This window comes from Odocoileus virginianus, chromosome 15 (genome assembly GCF_023699985.2).
Source record: "Odocoileus virginianus isolate 20LAN1187 ecotype Illinois chromosome 15, Ovbor_1.2, whole genome shotgun sequence".
In the NCBI taxonomy this organism is placed as follows: domain Eukaryota; kingdom Metazoa; phylum Chordata; class Mammalia; order Artiodactyla; family Cervidae; genus Odocoileus; species Odocoileus virginianus.
This window is the reverse complement of record NC_069688.1, coordinates 50,876,880-50,899,500: the sequence shown is the minus strand read 5'-3', so window position 1 is coordinate 50,899,500 and position 22,621 is coordinate 50,876,880. Positions and strand designations below refer to the sequence as shown.

Sequence of the window (22,621 nt, the reverse complement as noted above, 5' to 3'; positions counted from 1 at the left end):
TCACCTGAACTCTCAGCCAACTGACTACCACTTCTTGAAACATCTCCAACAACTCTTTGCCAGGAAAATGAATGCTTCCACAATCAGCAGGAGACAGAAAATGCTTTCCAAGAGTTCCTCAAATCCCAAAGCATGAATTTTTATGCTACAGGAATAAACAAACTTATTTCTCATTGGCAAAAATGTGTTGATTGTAATGGTTTCTATTTTGATCAACAAATGTGTTTAAGCCTAGTTACAATTATTTAAAATTCACATTCCAAAACTGCAATTACGTTTGCATCAACCTAATATCAATATATGTTCCACCATTTCATTCAACAAATCCTTTGACAAGTACTTACTATGTGCAAGGCGTTCTGCTATAAAGTGGTACAAAATTTCTAGAATTTGTTAACATTTTCTACCCCTTCGGGCTTCACTGGTGGCTCAGATGTTAAAGAATTCAACTGCAATGCAGGAGACCCGGGTTCAACCCTTGGGTTGGGAAGTTCCTCTGGAGAAAAGATTGGCAACCTGCTCCAGTATTCTTGCCTGAGAAATCCTATGGACAGAGAAGCCCGGTGAGGGGTTGAAAAGAGTCGGACACTGAGCAACTAACACTTTCTACCCCTTTAATTCATTATTTTTTTTTCCAGTTAGTAGTTTAAAGTACATAACAACAACAAATATCAAATTTCCCTAGGGTTCCCTCAACCTACAATGCTCTTTCACATTCTCCTTATCCATATATATTTATTCACAGTCATTGAACAAAAAGTACAGTGCGAGGTACTGTAATGTGTGCTAAGAAATATGGTTCCAAAAAATTAAAAAAAAAAAAGAAATATGGTTCCTTCTCTCAAGGAATGAAGAAAAGATAAAGACAGTGAAGACATTTCAGAAGGAGACTCTACAAATATTAGTGTCAACAGGGGTATAAGAAGAAGAAACAGATGAGTTCTGTTTTTGAAAAACTAACTAGATGATGATGACATTAACAAAATAGGTATCTGAATGGTTTTTCTTCCAACAATTAAAAATTTGGTTTTAGAATGTTAAATATAAAGTTGCTTCTGGATAGTCCAGTTGAGTCATTGTGATGGGAATTAGTTAATACCGGTCAATACTTGAGTAGCCACTATGTGGCAGGATCCAAGGGCATTTAGTAAGACATCACCCCAAACTCAAAAGAATTTAAGCCGGGTGACAGAATGCAAGTAAACAGATGCTTAAAAGCAAAACTCAGGTAAGAGAGAGGCAGCATAAGCACTGGCCAGATGATGCAGGACCCTGGGGTCATCCTTAGGAGACTGGGTTCAGCCAAGCAAGGCAGAGCCACTGAAGTGTTTAAAACAGGGAATGGCTTGGTTAGGTGTGCATTTTAGAAAGAAGACTAACTTCAGGGGGGAAAACAGGCTGAAGCAGGCAAAAATGAAAGACAAAGTGAACACAGGAAGCTGCTGCAGAAATCTGAACAAGAGCTGATAGGCACCAAGATGCACAAAGATTAGGGGAGGAGATGTATTAATAGGTAATATTTGAAACACTGCTTTTTCCTAGACCACACTCAATTAAAATCTCTAAAGCACAACACTAGAAACTGAACTATTTTTAATCATTACAATAAAATAATCATAGTTACATGCAAACACTAAACAACTGAAGGGCCCAGCACTACACTATGTCCAGTCTTTCCTTATCTATATCAAACTGTGGGAGCCACATTCTTATGAAGTTATCAAATAAAGAGCAAGGTCTGGAAAAATTCTGCAAATATATATTTTGATCAGGGAACTGAGGAATGTATGTTTTTTCTATAACCACTTTACATGGCCTTCATGAAAAATACATAATATGATCTAAATATACAGCACACAATAAAGAGCAAAATTGAACAGACCCAAGCAACAAAGTTCCTCTGTGATTATTCAGTCACTTCATTAGCCGAAGAGCTTATAATATATGGAGCTTATATACCTTTAGAAAAGGAAGTTTTCTATACATCTCTTACTAATAGGGCCCAATGATTTGATTAAAGGTGACAATGTGTCTAGACTCCTTTAAGTTCACCAGCTCTAAGTCACCATGTGATGCAATTCTGATGAATAAAATATAAGCTGAGGGTTTCCGGGGAAGCCCGTTCCTGCTTCTCATCTTCCTCCCTTCTGGAATGTAGATAAAAGGCTGGAGCTGGAGCAGCCCTCTTGTAACTATGAGGTAATAAGCATGAGAACAAAGACTACGTGCTAGGTGGCTAACCCTACCTAGAGACCTTTTATACAGGGAGAACAATAAATCCCTCTTCGATTAACTGTAGACTCTGCATCCCTTACGAAAGGCCAGGCTACTTAATAGGTCAGCTTCATGGTCAGTTCCATTTACCTATCCAAACTCATTTCAGACCAATCACTGTTTACTTTCCACCCCAGTAATTCTAAACCCTATCAGAACAGCACATAACAGTGAGCTGTTTTTCACCTTTCTACTTTTAATTCTCTACATTCTCTCATCCTTCCATTTCTTCACCAGACTTAAAATTCCTCAGCATTCCAGACCTCCTGACTCCTAGCTGAGGTAGGTGCCCTCCCTCCTTGTTCTTACATCTCCTCACATGTATAATGACTGCACTGTACTATAGCTATTCACTTAAGTATCTGTCTTCCCAACTAGATTACCAGCTCCTCAAGAAGAAAAACAATGTCTTAGTTTCCCTCGTATTCCTAGATCCTGTGACAATACCTGGCGCACTAAGGATGTCCAGTAGATGTTTGCTGAATAAATCAAAGTTACATAAAACATGACTTTTAATTTTTGTTGTTTACTTGCTCAGTTGTGTCTGACTCTTTGTGACCCCATGGACTGCAGTACACCAGGCTTCCCTGTCCTTCACCATCTCCCGGAGTCAGCTCAAACTCATGTCCCTTGAGTCGGTGATGCTATCCAACCATCTCATCCTCTGTCATCCCCTTCTTCTCCTGCCTTCAATCTTTTCCAGCATCAGGGTGCTTTCCAATGAGTCAGTTCTTCACATCAGGAGGCCAAAGTATCAGAGCTTCAGCTTCAGCATCAGTCCTTCTAATGAATATTCAGGGTTGGTTTTCCTTTAGGATAGACTGATTTGATCTCCTTGCTGTCGAAGGGACTCTTAAGAGTCTTCTCCAGCACCACAATTCAAAAGCATCAGTTCTTCAGCACTGAGCATTCTTATGGTCCAACTCTCATATCCATACATGACCACTGGAAAAACCAAAGCTTTGACTATACAGACCTTTGTTGGCAAAGTGATGTCTCTGCTTTTTAATTCACTATGTAGGTTTGTCATAGCTTTTCTTCCAAGAAGCAAGCAGCTTTTAATTTCATGGCTGCAGTCACCATCCACAGTGATTCTGGAGCCCAGGAAAACAGTCTGTCACTGTTTCCATTTTTCCCCATCTATTGGCAACCTCCTCCAGGAGTGTTTTTAATTATTTAAAACAAATTACAGCAAAAGGACTGTTAAATGACTTCTCCCTAATATCAAAAGCTAATTTTCACCTGTAAATTTCCCCTGAAAATGAGAAAAGTGCTTGAGTATATTCTATCACCACATATTGCTTTATAATATCATTTCTGCTTAGAACTGAAAGTCCTAAGACAACCCAACAAAGCTAGTCTCATCTTTCTTGAAAGATAAGTCTCACTTCTGATGGGAAGTCAGAAGAAAAAACTAAGATGACTAAATACATTTTATTGTACATGACTAGCAAAATTTATCAAAATGAAGGTAAAATAAAGAAATAAAATCTCTTCATACCTGTCACATTGCTGCATTATGGAAATTTCTTTGATTATTTCCTGAAGATCTGATTCAACAGGTACTTGTTTAATTGCCACAACTTGACCAGATTCCTTATGTATTGCTTTAAATACACTTCCATAAGACCTAAAAGAAACCAAGACATGCCTTTATTTTTTTCCTTTCAAACATCGTAACTATTAGAGAAAGAGTCTGAGTGTTCACATGTAGTCTTTTCTAATTTAAAATACTACTCAATGGTGACAAATCAAACGAAATAAATTTTAAAAGTGAATTATATCTTAGCTTTAATGCTTCAATTATAGGCTTAAAACTCATTAACATCACCAAATTAACAGAAAAAGATTTGCTCTGTTTCTTATGAATGAAAGAAATAGACTTACGGTTTGTCAACTCAAACAAGTGCAGCATTAAGAAGATACATAAATGGAAGTTAAAAGAATGGAATATAGAATAAAAACAGCCAAAATCTCATGTTAGGAGAAAAGGCTGATCTCTCCTTAAGCAAAATCATCCCCAAAATATCAGAGTCCCACGCCTGCCCAGACTGCTTACGAGTAACTGAAACCTTCACCATGGGTTTGTATGTATATGTGTGTGTTAGTCCTAATTTACACACACGCACATATACAGGTAAACCCACTTTTCAAAAATTCACTTTACGCCCCTTCATTTTTACAAAAGGCCTGGAATAACACCTGTTTCACTAACCAGATGAAATCTGAAGAGGATTTACACTTTTACAAAAAAAAGGTGAAAATAAAAACAGCATTCAACGTTTATTTTTGCAGGAGCCGTTAGAAAGGGAGAAAGTACCATGAGCAGCAACAGTGGCACTGCCAAGCTCATTCCTAGAATTACACTCAGCATCTCAGCATCAAGCCACCGTACCTCTGAGCTTTGTCTGAGAGGATCTGTGCTTTATCTCACAATTTATTTTCTGTAAACGTTAGCAAGATGTGCTGTAATATATCTGCTTCAGCTCCTCTGTCCATGGAATTCTCCAGACAAAAATACTGGAGTGGGTAGCCACTCCCTTTCTCCAGGGGATCTTCCCAACCCAAAGATCAAACCTGTGACTCTTGCATTGCAGGCAGATTCTTTATCGTTTGAACCACCAGGGAAGCCCTTCTTTGCTTTACGTTTCAACTTACTAAAGGTTTCATAAGAATGCTCTACTTTCAGAGAGCAAGGGAAATCTGTATCTCCCCCTTTGAAGCCATATATATGTGTGTGCATGTGTGTGTATGCGTGTGGGTGTATTATATATATATATAGCCCCTCAAAAGCTAGTCTAGACTCAAGAGCTAGATTAACTATTGCCAATTAAGCAACACCATCAGTCTCTTCTAAGGTCTTCCTGTCACTACAAAAGAAAACTAGGATCCACATTTCCCAGATTTCCCTTCCCTGAATGGATCCCACTTAAGAGTCTGACAATGAGAACATTCATGAAATCTGAATGGCAAAAAGCTGAGGAAAGACCATCACGTTTCAAATACAGCTGCAGCAGATGCCTGACCAAACATCAGATATACAGTGCCTTCCTGCTGAGCTTCTTGATAACCACCACACTGCTGCTGCAGACTAAGAGAGCTGGTGGGAGCACCTAAACGATTCTCAGGGATCCCAGCAGAGCCCATGTGAGCTTTGGAGAAACACCACATCAGTGCTGAGACCTGCAGCACCAGCTTCTCTGGGCTTCAGTGACAGAGTCCACAACCTTTGCACCCCCGGCCTTTGCACAAGTCATTTCAGCTCCAAATTTCATAGTAAACTCTTTATGCCTGGAGTTCATAGAGTGACCTTTCTTTTCACAACCATGATCTGCTGCCAATAGTTTTGGGGAAGGAAGTGGTTCCCAGGGAAAGAATCTTAAGAAATGGGAATCTTGGATTAGTTCTTTCTTAGACTTAAAGATAGCAATGACGTCAATGCAAGGGAAAAGCAGAACACTGTAGACTAAGGTATCTGATGGCAAAATAATTATTTAAATTATTATCCTTAGTTCCTGGAGTCTAGGGAAAGTTTTAGAAGATCAACTACCTGAATCAATTGAATGTTACAGTGAAAATAAGAGTACAAAAACTGCAGAATGGAATGGCTGCTCCTGACTAAGCTGGAAAAGTCATAAAACAAACATAACAAGCTCAGGGCTTAAATTTCCAGGCCAAGACTGAGAGATCCAGAAAACTTCTGAATGCTTCGAAGAAAAATCTCATTTCTTATACATCCAAGACTGAGACTTCTGAAACCCAAAATCTAATCTTGCCAGAAGCTGAATTACAATGCAAACTCAATTCACAACATCACTGGGTCTTACTGTTTCATTATGAGTTCTCTTTCATATCACTACCTAATATCCCTCTTCATTCTTTATCTGAATATTAACTCCTCTTTTCTCACTTACGATATTTTAACTTTAATTTATGTGATATAAACATTGCCATTTCACGCTTTCTTTCTGATGTGGTTACATCTTTCTTATCTCATGTCTCTAATAGGAAATACCACTATATGTCCACCCTTTGTATTAGGCCTCTTATAAACAGCATATAGCTAGGTTTTGCATTTTAATTGACCCTAATAGTCTGTCTATGGAAGAACTGACATTTAGTGAAAAATACATTTCACTTTATTCCTTCTAACTTAAATTTATCTTACTATTTTATATTTTTGTTTTCTCTATTTCCTTTTCCCTGTTCTTACTGATCTAATATGTTTTGTGTTTTATGCCTTTATTACCTTGGAAGTTTTCCTATACTTTTGGTTTTTCATTATGCAGTATGATGTTAGCTTGGGCTTGTCATATATGACCTCTGCTATGTTCAGGTATTGATACATTCCCTCTATACACTTACTGTTTAATTCAATCAAATATACTCTAGTGAAGGACTAATCTTACATGGTATGTTATAATCGTTCTGTCATTATCTAAAAGCTACTTTTGTATTTTTTGTACTTACCCTTCTCCCAGTTTCTCTAATACATCAAAAACTTCTTCAGGCTGTTTAGTCAAACTGTCTTCACTCAGCTTTTTTAGCTTACTAATGAGAAAAACAAAAGAAAAAGCATTTTCTGTAAGATCTCTTATAGATTTTTAAAATTTTAAGAGAAAATATATTCAGATGGTTCAAAACTCAAAAATACAAAAAAGTATACAGTATATAGTCTCCTTGCAATTCTTGTTCTTAAACTTCCCAGAAACATGGCAAAGAATAAGCACTTTTATTACCTTCCTGTGAAACCTTTATAAAAACATTTCTATTTCTCCCCCTTTTGAACACACAATATAGCATTTTCTACACACACTGTATATATACTTTTTACACACGCTGTTACATACTTTGATGTTTTCATATAACATAAAATCTCTGCTGGATATCTCTACAACATAAATTCATAGAAAACATCTTCATTCTTTTCTTTTTTCTTAGCAATCCTTTACTTATAGATATCTAGGTTCCCTTTTGCTATTACAAACACTGAAATAAGTAAGCTTATAGGTAAGTCAGCTAATACATGTGCTTGCATATCTTTAGGGTAAATTCCCAAACATGAAACTGTGAGAGCAAGAAAATATATAAACACACAAAATATAGATGTTTGTGTGTGTGGCTCAGTCGTTTCAGTCATGTCCGACTCTTTATGACCCTATGGAGTGTAGCCCGCCAGTTTCCTCTGTCCAAGAACACTGGAGTGGGTTGCCATACCCTCCTCCAGTGGATCTTCCTGACCCAGGGGTCGAATCCATGTCTCCTGCATCTCCTGCATTGCAGGCGGATTCATTATCACTGAACCACCGGTGAAGCCCATATAGAAGTATACTATGATAAGTAAGTACATATACTATAAGTATGACCATATTTCATAATATAAATTTAATAACATAATAAAATCACTGTTATAATAACTGATACTAATTATTAAAATTGCTGATTGATTATATTATGGTATATTTTATCTACTATAATTGTGCATCATGTCAATATATATGTATATTAATGGACACCAGCAAATTGCCCTCTGGGGGCAACTTACACCAATTTACTTTCCTGCCAGTAATACATGAGAAACCTTCTTTTCCCACAATTCCACCTATACAGTACTAAACTCTATATCTGGACAGATACATTAAACTTCATATTTGGAAATATTTGGATTTCAGCAAATATATTACGTAAAAACTTATAACTCAAATTTATTTTGCATTTCTCCTACTGTGAGTGAAGTTGAGCATCTTTTACTACAGTATGAAGCAAAATCATCTATTCATGATCTCTGCTCCCTTTGCTTCTGGGTTTTTGGTCCTTTTCTTATCTCTGTGTACAGATAAGAAAAGGTTTAGGTTGCAAATATTCCCATTTGTAGTGACTTTACTTATGAGTTTTTAGTTTTTATGGGCTACTTGACTGGTTGCCATAGAGAAAACTATTTACTTTGTTTTTGCTTTTTTAAAAGTTATCCAAAGTATGGCATGGGCAGAAATATCTAGAAACAAGAAGTGAGAGACATTATACATGATGTGTTTGACAGACCAAAAGTAATTCCATATGAATAAAGTAAAAGTGGTCAGGATGCAGAGGTAAAGAGTCTTGTAAACCATGTTAAGGAGCTCTGTTTTTAAAAGATCACCCCTCCTGTAATTAAGAGGAAGAACATGCAACAAGCAACAGCAGAGAAGGGAAACTAGCACGGAGTTGTTCAAAATACAGATGCAAAGAATATAGTAGCAGTGGCAATAAGAACCGAGAGAAGACAAGCTAAGCAAGATACTGAGCAGGCACACTCAACAAAAAGTAGTTTTGATTAAATATGCAGAGATGCAAGAAAGAGAGAAGTTGAGAATGTCTCTTAAGCCTTTGGTTTAAGCAAACGATTAGATATAACGTTATTTACCAAACTAAAGAACGCAAGAAAAAAGCTTGAAGAAGAACGTGTTGGGTTTAACCCCTCTCATCCAAATGTAGATTTCCAGTAACCAACTGTTTATATGAATCCCAGGAGAGATCTGAATTGGCAATGTCATTTTTTGGTGTCATGGTAAAGAATCTACCTGCAATACAGGAGACCCAGGTTCAATCCCTGGATCAGGAAGATCCCCTGGAGAAGGGAATGGCTACCCACTCCAGTATTCTTGCCTGGAGAATGGACAGAGGAGGCTGGCGGGCTATGGTCCATGGGATTGCAAAGAGTCGGACACGACTGAGCAACCCACACACACACAGCACACAGATGAAGCCTAAAGGTATGATGAGGGATAAAGCCATCAAGAAATGTCTAAGAAGAAATAAGGATCAAAGAGAAAAGAGATGGGGTGAGGAGCCAAGATGGCGGAGGAATAGGACGAGGAGACCACTTTCTCCCCTACAAATTCATCAAAAGAACAATTGAACGCTGAGCAAACTTCACAAAACAACTTCTGATCACTAGCAGAGGACATCAGGTGTCCAGAAAAGCAGCCCATTGTCTTCGAAAGGAGGTAGGACAAAATATAAAAGATAAAAAGAGAGACAAAAGAGCTAGGGACAGAGACCCATCCCGGGAAGGGAGTCTTAATAGAGGAAGTTTCCAATCACCAGGAAACCCTCACACTGGCGGTTCTGGGGGAAGTTTTCGAATCTCGAAGGGCAACCTAACTGGGAGAAAAATAAAACCCACAGATTATGTGCCTAAAAGCAACTCCCAGCTGAAAAGTGCCCCAGATGCCCGCATCCCCCACCAGCAAGTGGGGGCAGAACAGAGAGGAACGGGCGGCATTGCTTAGGGTAAGGACCGGGCCGAATGCCCTGAGAGCAATCGGAGGAAGCTTTCGTGAGATAGCAATTTAAACTGTGGGATAGCAAGAGAGAGAGAAAACTAACCGGCCCAAACACACAGCCGGCCGTTCGCAGAAAAAAGGGACTGAGCAATTCCAGAGAAGAGCTAGCAGGCGGCGGACCGGCCCATCCCCGCCAGAGGCAGGAGGCAGGGGGGACGGGAAGGGGGCAAACTCGGCCCCAGAGACGGCACCCCCTACCACACTGCAAACAGGCCTCCAGTTTCTAACCAAAGACTTCCTGAGATTCTGGATGGTCGACATCCGCCAGGGAAGGGGGGTGGGGGGTCACGGCTAGAGGCCAGCTCCCAAGAACAGACACAAGCCGCACGCACCCGACTGGCGCACGCGCGGGAACTGAGGCTGGGACCGCGGAGGGGAGAAGGCGCACCGCACCCGGGAAGAGTGCGCCCGTCAAGCTCCCGGCTGCCTGAGCCGCTCAGGCCAGGGAAGGCACAAAACGCAGGCCCAACGAATTCCGTGCTTTTGTGGAGAACCGGAAAACTGGAACCGCACACAACGCTGGGCCCGCTGCATATAGAGCAGCCAGGAGCCTTAGCAGTGTAGACCGGGAGAGCACACACCCGTGAGTGGGGGCAAACCCAGTGTGGCCGAACACTGTGAGTGCTCCCCACACACACAGCGCCCCTCCCTCGCTGCAGCGCAACTGAACAAGTGGACCTAAACAAGAGACCACCTCCGCCTGTCTGTGTCAGGGCGGAAATTAGACACTGAAGAGACCGGCAAACAGAAGCCAAATAAACAAAGGGAACCGCTTCAGAAGGGACCCGTGCAACAGATTAAAATCCCTGTAGGTAACACCGACTACACCGGAAGGGGCCTGTAAATATCGAGAAGTGTAAGCTGGAACGAGGAGCTATCTGAAACTGAACAGAACCCACACTGACCGCAACAGCTCCAGAGAAATTCCTAGATATATTTTTACTTTTTTTTTTTTCTAAGTTAAAAAAATTTTTTTTTCTTTTATTTTTTTCTCTTTTATTTTCTTTTAAAATTCCCTATTACTCCCCCATTACTCCTTAACATTTTCATTTTCATATATTTTTACTATTTAATTAGGAAAAAATTTTTTTTTCTTGTTTTATTTTTTCCCTTATTTTCTTTTAAAGTCCTCTATTACTCCTGTTACTCCTTAATTTTCATTTTCATTTCACTATAACCTTGCCAAAAAAAAAAAAAGAAGCCCTATTTTTAAACTGAACTTCATATATATTTAGAAATTTCTTGTTTTTGTTTTTAATATTGTATTTTTAAGAGTCTAACCTCTACTCTAGATTTTTAATCTTTGTTTTCAGTATGTGATGTAAATTTTGGAACATTTAAGAATCCAATATCCAGTTCCCATTTTTATTCAGGAGTGTGTTGATTACTCTCTCACACTTTTGACTATCCGTTTTCTACCTCAGAACACCTCTATTTCCTCCCTCCCCCTTCTCTTCTCAATCCAATTCTGTGAATCTTTGTGGGTGTCTGGGCTATGGAGAACACTCTGGGAACAGACAACTGCGTAGATCTGTCTCTCTCCTCTTGAGTCCCCCTTTTTCTCCCCCTGCTCATCTCTGTCTCCCTCCACCCTCTCCTCTTTTTCATGGAACTCTGTGAACCTCTCTGGGTGTCCCTCATGGGGGAAAATCTTTTCACCATTAACCTAGAAGTTTTATTATCAGTGCTGTATAGTTGGAGAAGTCTTGAGACTACTGGAAGAATAAAACTGAAATCCAGAGGCAGGAGACTTGAGCCCAAAACCTGAGAACAACAGAAAACTCCTGACTACACAGAACATGAAGTAATAAGAGGCCATCCAAAAGCCTCCATACCTACACAGAAACCAACCACCACCCAAGAGCCAGTAAGTTCCAGAGCAAGACATACCACGCAAGTTCTCCGGCAATGCAGGAACATAGCCCTGAGTGTCAACATACAGGCTGCCCAAAGTCACAGCTAACACATAGACCCATCTCAAAACTCATTACTGGACACTCCATTGCACTCAAGAGAGAAGAAATCCAGTTCCACGCACCAGAACACCGATACAAGCTTCCCTAACCAGAAAACCTTGACAAACCAATCGTCCAACCCCACCCACTGGGTGAAACCGCCACAATAAAAAGGAACCACAGACCTTCAGAATACAGAAAGCCCACTCCAGACACAGCAATCTAAACAAGATGAAAAGGCAGAGAAATACCCAACAGGTAAAGGAACATGAAAAATGCCCACCAAGTCAAACAAAAGAGGAGGAGATAGGGAATCTACCTGAAAAAGAATTTAGAATAATGATAATAAAAATGATCCAAAATCTTGAAAACAAAATGGAGTTACAGATAAGTAGCCTGGACACAAAGATTGAGAATATGCAAGAAATGTTTAATAAGGACCTAGAAGAAATTAAAAAGTCAATTAAAAATGAATAATGCAATAAATGATATCAAAAACACTCTGGAGGGAACCAAGCGTAGAATAACGGAGACAGAAGATAGGATAAGTGAGGCAGAAGTTAAAATGGTGGAAATAAATGAAGCAGAGAGGAAAAAAGAAAAAAGAATCCAAAGAAATGAGGACAACCTCAGGGACCTCTGGGACAATGTGAAACGCCCCAACATTCGAATCATAGGAGTCCCAGAAGAAGAAGACAAAAAGAGAGGCCATGAGAAAATACTCAAGGAGATAATAGCTGAAAACTTCCCTAAAATGGGGAAGGAAATAGTTACACAGGTCCAAGAAACCCAGAGAGTCCCAAACAACATAAACCCAAGGTGAAACACCCCAAGACACATATTAATCAAATTAACAAAAATCAAACACAAAGAACAAATATTAAAAGCAGCAAGGGGAAAAAAATAAAAAATAAAAGCAGCAAGGGAGAAACAACAAATAACACACAAAGGGATTCCCATAAGGATAACAGCTGATCTATCAATAGAAACCCTTCAGGACAGAAGGGAATGGCAGGACATACTTCAAGTAATGAAAGAGAATAACCTACAACCTAGATTACTGTACCCAGCAAGGATCTCATTCAAATATGAAGGAGAATTCAAAAGCTTTACAGACAAACAACAGCTGAGAGAATTCAGCACCACCAAACCAGCTCTTCAACAAATGCTAAAGGATCTTGTCTAGACAGGAAACACAGAAAGGTTGTATAAACATGAACCCAAAACAACAAAGTAAATGGCAACGGGACCATACCTATCAATAATTACCTTAAATGTAAATGGGTTGAATGCCCCAACCAAAAGACAAAGACTGGCTGAATGGATACAAAAACAAGACCCCTATATATGCTGTCTACAAGAGACCCACCTCAAAACAAGGGACACATACAGACTAAAAGTGAAGGGCTGGAAAAAAATATTTCACGCAAACGGAGACCAAAAGAAAGCAGGAGTTGCAATACTCATATCAGATAAAACAGACTTTCAAATAAAGGCTGTAAAAAGAGACAAAGAAGGACACTACATAATGATCAAAGGATCAATCCAAGAAGAAGATATAACAAAATTATAAATATATATGCACCCAACATAGGAGCACCGCAATATGTAAGGCAAACGCTAACGAGTATGAAAGAGGAAACTAATAGTAACACAATAGTGGGAGACTTTAATACCCCACTCACAACTATGGATAGATCAACTAAACAGAAAATTAACAAGGAAACACAAACTTTAAATGACATAATGGACCAGCTAGACCTAATTGATATCAATAGGACATTTCACCCCAAAACAATCAACTTCACCTTTTTCTCATGTGCACACGGAACCTTCTTCAGAATAGATCACATCCTGGGCCATAAATCAAGTCTTGGTAAATTCCAAAAAAATTGAAATCATTCCAGTCATCCTTTCTGACCACAGTGCAGTAAGATTAGATCTCAATTACAAGAAAAAAATTGTTAAAAATTCAAACATATGGAGGCTAAATAACACACTTCTGAATAACCAACAAATCATAGAAGAAATCAAAAAAGATATCAAAATATGCGTAGAAATGAATGAAAATGAAAACACAACAACCCAAAACCTATGGGACACTGTAAAAGCAGTGCTAAGGGGAAGGTTCATAGCATTACAGGCTTACTTCAAGAAACAGGAAAAAAGTCAAATAAATAACCTAACTTCTACACCTAAAGCAACTACAGAAGGAAGACATGAAGAACCCCAGGGTTAGCAGAAGGAAAGAAATCTTAAAAATTAGGGCAGAAATAAATGCAAAAGAAACTAAAGAGACCATAGCAAAAATCAACAAAGCTAAAGCTGGTTTTTGGAAAACATAAACAAATTGACAAACCATTAGCAAGACTCATTAAGAAACAAAGGGAGAAGAACCAAATTAACAAAATTAGAAACGAAAATGGAGAGATCACAACAGACAACATTGAAATACAAAGGATCATAAGAGACTACTACCAGCAGCTCTATGCCAATAAAATGGACAACTTGGAAGAAATGGACAAATTCTTAGAAAAGTATAACTTTACAAAACTGAACCAGACAAAAACAGAAGATCTTAACAGACCCATCACAAGCAAGGAAATCGAAACTGTAATCAGAAATCTTCCAGCAAACAAAAGCCCAGGACCAGATGGCTTCACAGCTGAGTTCTACCAAAAATTTAGAGAAGAGCTAACACCTATCTTACTCAAACTCTTCCAGAAAATTGCAGAAGAAGGTAAACTTCCAAACTCATTCTATGAGGCCACCATCACCCTAATTCCCAAACCAGACAAAGATGCCACAAAAAAAAGAAAACTACAGGCCAATATCACTGATGAACATAGATGCAAAAATCCTTAACAAAATTCTAGCAAATAGAATCCAACAACATATTAAAAAAATCATACATCATGACCAAGTGGGCTTTATCCCAGGAATGGAAGGATTCCTTAATATCCACAAATCAATCAATGTAATACACCACATTAACAAATTGAAAGATAAAAACCATATGATTATCTCAATAGATGCAGAAAAAGCCTTTGACAAAATTCAACACCCATTTATGATTAAAACTCTCCAGAAAGCAGGAATAGAAGGAACATACCTCAACATAATAAAAGCTATATATGACAAACCCACAGCAAGCATTACCCTCAATGGTGAAAAACTGAAAGCATTTCCCCTAAAATCAGGAACAAGACAAGGGTGCCCACTCTCACCACTACTATTCAACATAGTTTTGGAAGTTTTGGCCACAGCAATCAGAGCAGAAAAAGAAGTAAAAGGAATCCAGATAGGAAAAGAAGAAATGAAACTCTCGCTGTTTGCAGATGACATGATCCTCTACATAGAAAACCCTAAAGACTCTACCAGAAAATTACTAGAGCTAATCAACGAATATAGTAAAGTTGCAGGATATAAAATTAACACACAGAAATCCCTTGCATTCCTATACACTAACAATGAGAAAACAGAAAGAGAAATTAAGGAAACAATACCATTCACCATTGCAACAAAAATAATAAAATACTTAGGAGTATATCTATCTAAAGAAACAAAAGACCTATACATAGAAAACTATAAAACACTGATGAAAGAAATCAAAGAGGACACAAACAGATGGAGAAACATACCGTGTTCATGGATTGGAAGAATCAATATTGTGAAAATGGCTATACTACCCAAAGCAATCTATAGATTCAATGCAATCCCTATCAAGCTACCAATAGTATTCTTCACAGAACTAGAACAAATAATTTCAAATTTGTATGGAAATACAAACCTCAAATAGCCAAAGCAATTTGAGAAAGAAGAATGGAACTGGAGGAATCAACCTGCCTGACTTCAGACTATACTACAAAGCCACAGTCATCAAGACAGTATGGTACTGGCACAAAGACAGAAATATAGATCAATGGAACAGAATAGAAAGCCCAGAGGTAAATCCACGTACCTATGGACACCTTATCTTTGACAAAGGAGGCAAGGATATACAATGGAAAAAAGACAACCTCTTTAACAAGTGGTGCTGGGAAAACTGGTCAACCACTTGTAAAAGAATGAAACTAGAACACTTTCTAACACCATACACAAAAATAAACTCAAAATGGATTAAAGATCTAAATGTAAGACCAGAAACTATAAAACTCCTAGAGGAGAACATAGGCAAAACACTCTCCGACATAAATCACAGCAGGATCCTCTATGACCCATCTCCCAGAATATTGGAAATAAAAGCAAAAATAAACAAATGGGGCCTAATGAAACTTAAAAGCTTTTTCACAACAAAGGAAACTATAAGCAAGGTGAAAAGACAGCCCTCAGATTGGGAGAAAATAATAGCAAATGAAGCAACAGACAAAGGATTAATCTCAAAAATATACAAGCAACTCCTGCAGCTCTATTCCAGAAAAATAAATGACCCAATCAAAAAATGGGCCAAAGGACTAAAAAGACATTTCTCCAAAGAAGATATACAGATGGCTAACAAACAAATGAAAAGATGCTCAACATCACTCATTATCAGAGAAATGCAAATGAAAACCACAATGAGGTACCATTACACGCCAGTCAGGATGGCTGCTATCCAAAACTCTACAAGCAATAAATGCTGGAGAGGGTGTGGAGAAAAGGGAACCCTCTTACACTGTTGGTGGGAATGCAAATTAGTACAGCCACTATGAGAACAGTGTGGATGGAGATTTCTTTAAAAACTGGAAATAGAACTGCCATATGACCCAGCAATCCCACTTCTGGGCATACACACTGAGGAAACCAGATCTGAAAGAGACATGTGCACCCCAATGTTCATCGCAGCACTGTTTATAATAGCCAGGACATGGAAGCAACCTAGATGCCCATCAGCAGACAAATGGATAAGGAAGCTGTGGTACATATACACCATGGACTATTACTCAGCCATTAAAAAGAATTCATTTGAATCAGTTCTAATGAAATGGATGAAACTGGAGCCCATTATACAGAGTGAGGTAAGCCAGAAAGATAAAGACCGTTACAGTATACTAACACATATATATGGAATTTAGAACGATGGTACGATAATCCTATATGCAAAACAGAAAAAGAGACACAGATGTACAGAACAGACTTTTGGACTCTGTGGGAGAAGGCGAGGGTGGGATGTTTTGAGAGAACAGCATCAAAACATACATATTATCTAGGGTGAAACAGATCACCAGCCCAGATTGGATGCATGAGATAAGTGCTCAGGCCTGGTGTACTGGGAAGACCCAGAGGGATTGGGTAGAGGAGGAGGTGGGAGGGGGAATTGGGATGGGGAATACATGTAAATCCATGGCTAATTCATGTCAATGTATGACAAAAACCACTACAATATTGTAAAGTAATTAGCCTTCAACTAATAAAAATAAATGGGAAAAAAAAGAGAGAGAAAAGAGACCCTAGGAAAACATCAATAATTAAGAAATGAGGTCATGAAGGACAAGAAAGTAGTACTTGACCACTTTCAAGAATGCTACTGAAAGTTCAAACAACTTGAAAATTTGAAAGTGTCTGTTACAGGACTTTCACTTCTGACTACAAGGAAGTAAGAGGATATTATCTGTCTGCTGCAAACAGCCAAAAAACTAAAAAAAAAAAAAAAAAATTATGGGAAACTATTTTCACAAATTAGATATCAGACATTTCAGGACTGTGATCCATAACAAAAGGAAAAAAAATAAGAAAAGCCCTGCTATCGCCCAGGCTTTACATCTAAAGCTATATGGGCTATATGGGCTATATCCAAAATGTAGCACAGTGAGAGAGGAATTCAAAGAGCCCAACAATTTTGCAGAGTTAAAGAAACAAAGATGAGACTTTGGAGAGGCAAGGCAAATAAAATTTACACTACAGAATACCTGTGAGAAAAGAGCTGTACTGAGAAAGAAGTCTACCAATCTACCAAACAGTTCCCTTGACTATTTAGCTGAATGCCAACCTGTACATGCTAACAAAAACATGGTACAAAGCCCAACAAAATCTATTTCCTAAGGGGGGAAAAAAAGATTTTTAAAAAGAACAACTCCCAGAGATCACACAAGGCCGAGAATCTTTCCCACCAACAATAGTTTAGTCAACAATAGTTATGAGAATACATCCCAGAACAGCCTTGTTTTAGAACAGAGACTGCATTACCAAAACATAAAGTCTACTTTGCATGAGTACATACTCAGTTGTCCAACTGTTTGTGACCCCATGGACTGTAGCCCACCAGGCTCCTCTGTCCATGGTTTCTCCAGGCAAGAATACTGGAGTGGGTTGCCATGCCCTCCTCTAGGGGATTTTCCTGACCCAGGAATTGAACCTGTGTCTTCTGCATCTCCTTCATTGCAAGCAGACTCTTTACTGAGCCAGCAGTGAAGCCAAAAGGCTATTAGACTTCCCAAAAGGAGCTTAAAAATAGGCTTCAAAAGCACTGAGCCAATCTACAAGGTAACTTAACTGCCTACCAGAACAAGTCTATAGAGGCATACCTTCTTTTATTATGTTTTGCAGATACTGAGGTTTTTTTGTTACAAAACTAAGGTGTGTGGCAACCCTGCATAAAACAAGACTTATTGGTACCATTTTTCCAACAGCATTTGCTCACTTTGTGTCATGCGTCACATTTTGGTAATTTTCACAATGTTTCAAATTTTTCATTATTATTATGTTTTTATAATGATCTGTACTCAATGATCTTACATGTTACCATTGCAATGTGTTTTGGGATTCCATGAACTGCACCCATATAAGCCTAATAAATGTTACCTGTGCTGACTGCTCCACCAACTGGCCATTCCCCATCACTCTCCCTTTTCCTCGGGCCTCCTTATTCTGAGACAAAACAATATCGAAATTAAGCCAATTACTAAAACAACCTCCCAGTGTTCAAGCAAAAAGGAGAGTCACCCATTTCTCACTTTAAATTAGAAGCTAGAAATGATTAAGCTTAGTGAAGAAGGCTTGTCAAAAGCGGAGACAGGCCATAAGCCAGGCCTCCGGTGCTAAACAGTTACCCAAGTTGTGACTGCCAAGCAAAAGTTATTTCTTGTTGTTTGATTTATTTTTAATGGGAGGATAATTGCTATACACTGTTGTGTTGGTTTCTTTCATACATCGGCATGTATCAGCCTTAGATACACACATGTCCCCTCCCTCTCGAAACTCCCTCCCACCTCCCATCCCTCTGGGTTGTCACAGAGCATCGGGTAGCTCGCTGAGTCATTCAGCAAATTACCACTGGCTATCTACTTTACATGCAGTAATGGGTGTGTTTCAGTACCACTCTCTCAACGTTTTCCACTCTCCTTCCCTTGCTGTGCCCACAAGTCTGTTCCCTATGTCTACTGCTGCCCTGCAATTAGGTTCATCACTACAATTTTTCTATTAATAGATTCCATATATGTGCGTTAATACATGATATTTATTTTTCTCTTTCTGACTTACTTCATTCTGTATAACAGGCTAGGTTCATCCGCCTCACCAGAACTCACTCAAATGTGTTCCTTTTTATGGCTGAGTAATATTCTATTGTATATATGTACCACAACTTCTTTATCTCATTCATCTGTCAATGGACAGCTAGGTTGCTTTCATGTTTGGCTATTGTAAATAGTGCTTCAATGAATGTTGGGGTACATGTGTCTTCTTTTAGAACTATGGTTTTCTCAGGGTATGTGACCAGTAGTGGAATTTCTGGGTCATATGGTAGGTTATTCCTGGCTTTTTGAAGAAATCTCCATACTGTTCTCCACAGCAGCTGTATGGGAAAAGTTCTTGAAGAAAAGTTAAAGCACTACTCCAGTGACCACACAAATGATAAGAAAACAAAACAGCCTTGCTGCTGATAAGAAGAAAGTTTCAGTAGTCTGGTTAGATCAGACGAGCCACAGCATTACCTTAAACCAAAACTTAATCCAGATCAAAGCCCTGATTTTCTTCACATCTATGAATCTTTACCAGCTAAGCCACAAGGGAAACCCATCTGTGAAGAAAGAGAAAAGTAAAGCAGTGGCAAGAGGAAAGTCTGTAGCTAGCAAAGGGTGATTCATGGGTTTTAAGGAAAGAAGCCATCTCCATAACATGAGAGTGCAAGGTGAAGCAAAAAGTACTCGTGTAATGCTGCAGCAAGTTACACAGAAGATCTAGCAAGATGCAGGCACCTGCACTAAACAAGATCAGGACATCCAGTCCCATCACTTCATGGCAAATAGACGTGGAAGAAGTGGAAACAGTGACAGATTAAATTTTCTTGGGCTCCAAAATCACTGCGGACAGTTAATGCAACCATGAAATTAAAAGATGCTTGCTCCTTGGAAGAAGTGAAGTGAGTGAAAGTGGCTCAGTCATGTCCAACTCTTTGCGACCCCATGGACCATACAGTCCATGGAATTCTCCAGGCCAGAATACTGCAGTGGGTAGCCTTTCCCTTCTCCAGGGGATCTTCCCAACCCAGGGATCGAAACTAGGTCTCCCACATTGTAGGCAGACTCTTTACCAGCTGAGCCACAAGGGAAGCCCAAGAATACAGAGTGGGTAGCCTATCCCTTCTCCAGCAGATCTTCCTGACACAGGAATTGTACCAGGGTCTCCTGCATTGCAGGTGGATTCTTTACCAACTGAGCTATCAGGGAACCCCTCCTTGGAAGAAAAACTATGACAAACCTAGACAGCAGAGAAATCACTTTGCCAGCAAAAGTCCGTCTAGTCAAGGCTATGGTTTTTCCAGTGGTTGTGTATGGATGTGAAAGTTGGACCATAAAGAAGGCTGAGCACCAAAGAACTGTTACTATTGAATTGTGGTGCTGGAGAAGACTCCCTGAGAGTCCCTTGGACGGCAAGGAGATCAAACCAGTCCATCCTAAAGGAAATTAGTCCTGAATATTCATTGGAAAGACTGATGCTGAAGCTGAAGCTCCAATATTTTGGCCACTGATGCAGAGCCAACTCACTGGAAAAGACCCTGATGCTCACAAAGACTGAGGACAGAAGGAGAAGGGGACAACAGAGGATGAGATGGTGGGATGGCATCATCAGCTCAATTGGACATGAGTCTGAGAAAACTCTCGGAGACAGTGAAGGACAGGGAAGCCTGGCATGCTGCAGTCCACAAGGTCACAAAGAGTCTAATGCACCTTGGGGACTGAACGACAACACTAAACAACAGATGTCCAATGCAGATTCAACAGCCTTATATTGCAAGAAAATACCATAGAGGACTTTCACAGCTAGAGGGGAGAGGTCAACACCTGGCTTCAAAGCTTCACAGGACAAGAGCTAATGAAGCGGGTGAGTTTAAGTTGACACCAATGCTCATTTACCCTCTGAAAATCCTAGGGTCCCTAAGGATTATGCTAAATCCACTCCGCCTGCGCTCTGTAGGTAGAATAATAAAGCCTGAATGACAATACATCTGTTTTACAACTGAATATTATAAGCCCACTCTTGAGACCTGCTGCTCAGAAAAAAAAAAGATTCCTTTCAAAACATTACTACTCATTGACAATGCACTTGGTCACCCAAGAGCTCTTTGAAAATGCACAAAGATAATACTGTTTTCCTTCCTGCTAACACAAAGTCCATTCTGCAGTCCATGATCAAGGAGCAATTTCAAATTTCAAGTATTATTATTTCTATATATATTCCATATATAGCCTTATGATATGTATTTCATAAGGCTATAGGTGCCATAGATAGTGATTTCCTTGATAGCTCTGGGCAGAGTAAACTGAAAACTTGGAAAGGATTCCCCAATCATAAGAACATTAATGATTCAAAGGAAGAGGTCAAAATATCAACATCAATATGGTTTGAAAGTGAGCAGAAATCTCAGGGATGACTTTGAGGGGTTCAAGACTTCAATGGAGGAAAATATTGCAGATGTGATAGAAACAGCAAAAGAACTGTAATTTAGAACTGGAACTTGAAGATGTGACTGAACTGCTGTAATCTCACGATAAAACTTCAGCAGATGAGGAATTGTCTCTTATGGATGAGCAAAGAAAGTAATTTCTTGAGACAGAATCTACTCCTGATAAAGCTGTTACAAAGACTGTTGAAATGACAACAAAGGATGTAAAATATGGCATTAACTTTAGTTGATGAAACTGTAGTGATGTTTAAAAGGACAGACTCCAATTTTGAAAGAGGTTCTACTGTGGGTAAAATGCTATCAAGCCCAGCACTGCATGATACAGAGAAATGGTCTGAGAAAGAAAGAGTAATCAATGTGGAAAACTTCACTGTTGTCTTATTTTAAGAAACTGCCATAGCAACACCAACTTTCAGCAACCACCCAGATGAGTCAGCAGACATGAACATCAAGGCAAGATCCTCCACCAGCAAAAAGATTACATCTTACTGAAGGTTCAGATGATAGTTTGGAGACGGCAATGACAACCCACTCCAGTTCTCGTGCCTGGAAAATCCCATGGACGGAGGGGCCTGGTGGGGTACAGTCCATGGGGTCGCAAAGAGTTGGACACGACTGAGCGACTTCACTTTCACTTTTCACTTTCAGGCATTGGAGAAGGAAATGGCAACCCACTCCAGTATTCTTGCCAGGAGAATCCCAGGGACAGAGGAGCCTGGTGGGCTGCCGTCCATGGGGTCGCACAGAGTCAAGACATGACTGACGTCACTTAGCAGCAGCAGCAGCATATGGTTAGCATTTTTTAGCAGTAAAGCATTTTCAATTAAGGTATATTACATTGTTTTCTAGACAACACTACTGTCCACTTAATAGACAACAGTATAGTTTAAACACAACTTTTCTGTGTACTTGGAAACCAAAAAATTCATGTGATTCACTTTGTTGCAATATTCACTCCATTGCAGTTGTCTGAAACTAAATCCTCAATATCTCAGAGGCATGCCTGGAACTCTTTAAAAACTTAAAATCCACCCTCCACAATATAAAAATTTTAAACATTAAGAATTCAATCAAAAATTACTAGACATAAGAAAAACTGGGAACTATGACTCACAAAGAGGAGAAAACTTAGTCAATTAAAACAGACACACACACACAAAATAAAAGCAGACACAGAAATGGCA

General features: G+C 39.2%; 1 protein-coding gene across 1 annotated transcript in view; it reads right to left on the bottom strand.

Annotated features, from left to right (window-relative positions):
* The window catches only part of STK3 (serine/threonine kinase 3), a 287,702-nt gene that overhangs the window by 238,161 nt on the left and 26,920 nt on the right, over positions 1-22,621 (bottom strand). The window contains exons 2-3 of the mRNA XM_020887266.2: positions 6,745-6,825; positions 3,776-3,904 (exon numbers count right to left, since the gene is read on the bottom strand). Of these exons, the coding sequence (XP_020742925.2) occupies positions 3,776-3,904; positions 6,745-6,825 (210 nt within the window). The remainder of the gene's footprint in view (positions 1-3,775; positions 3,905-6,744; positions 6,826-22,621) is intronic.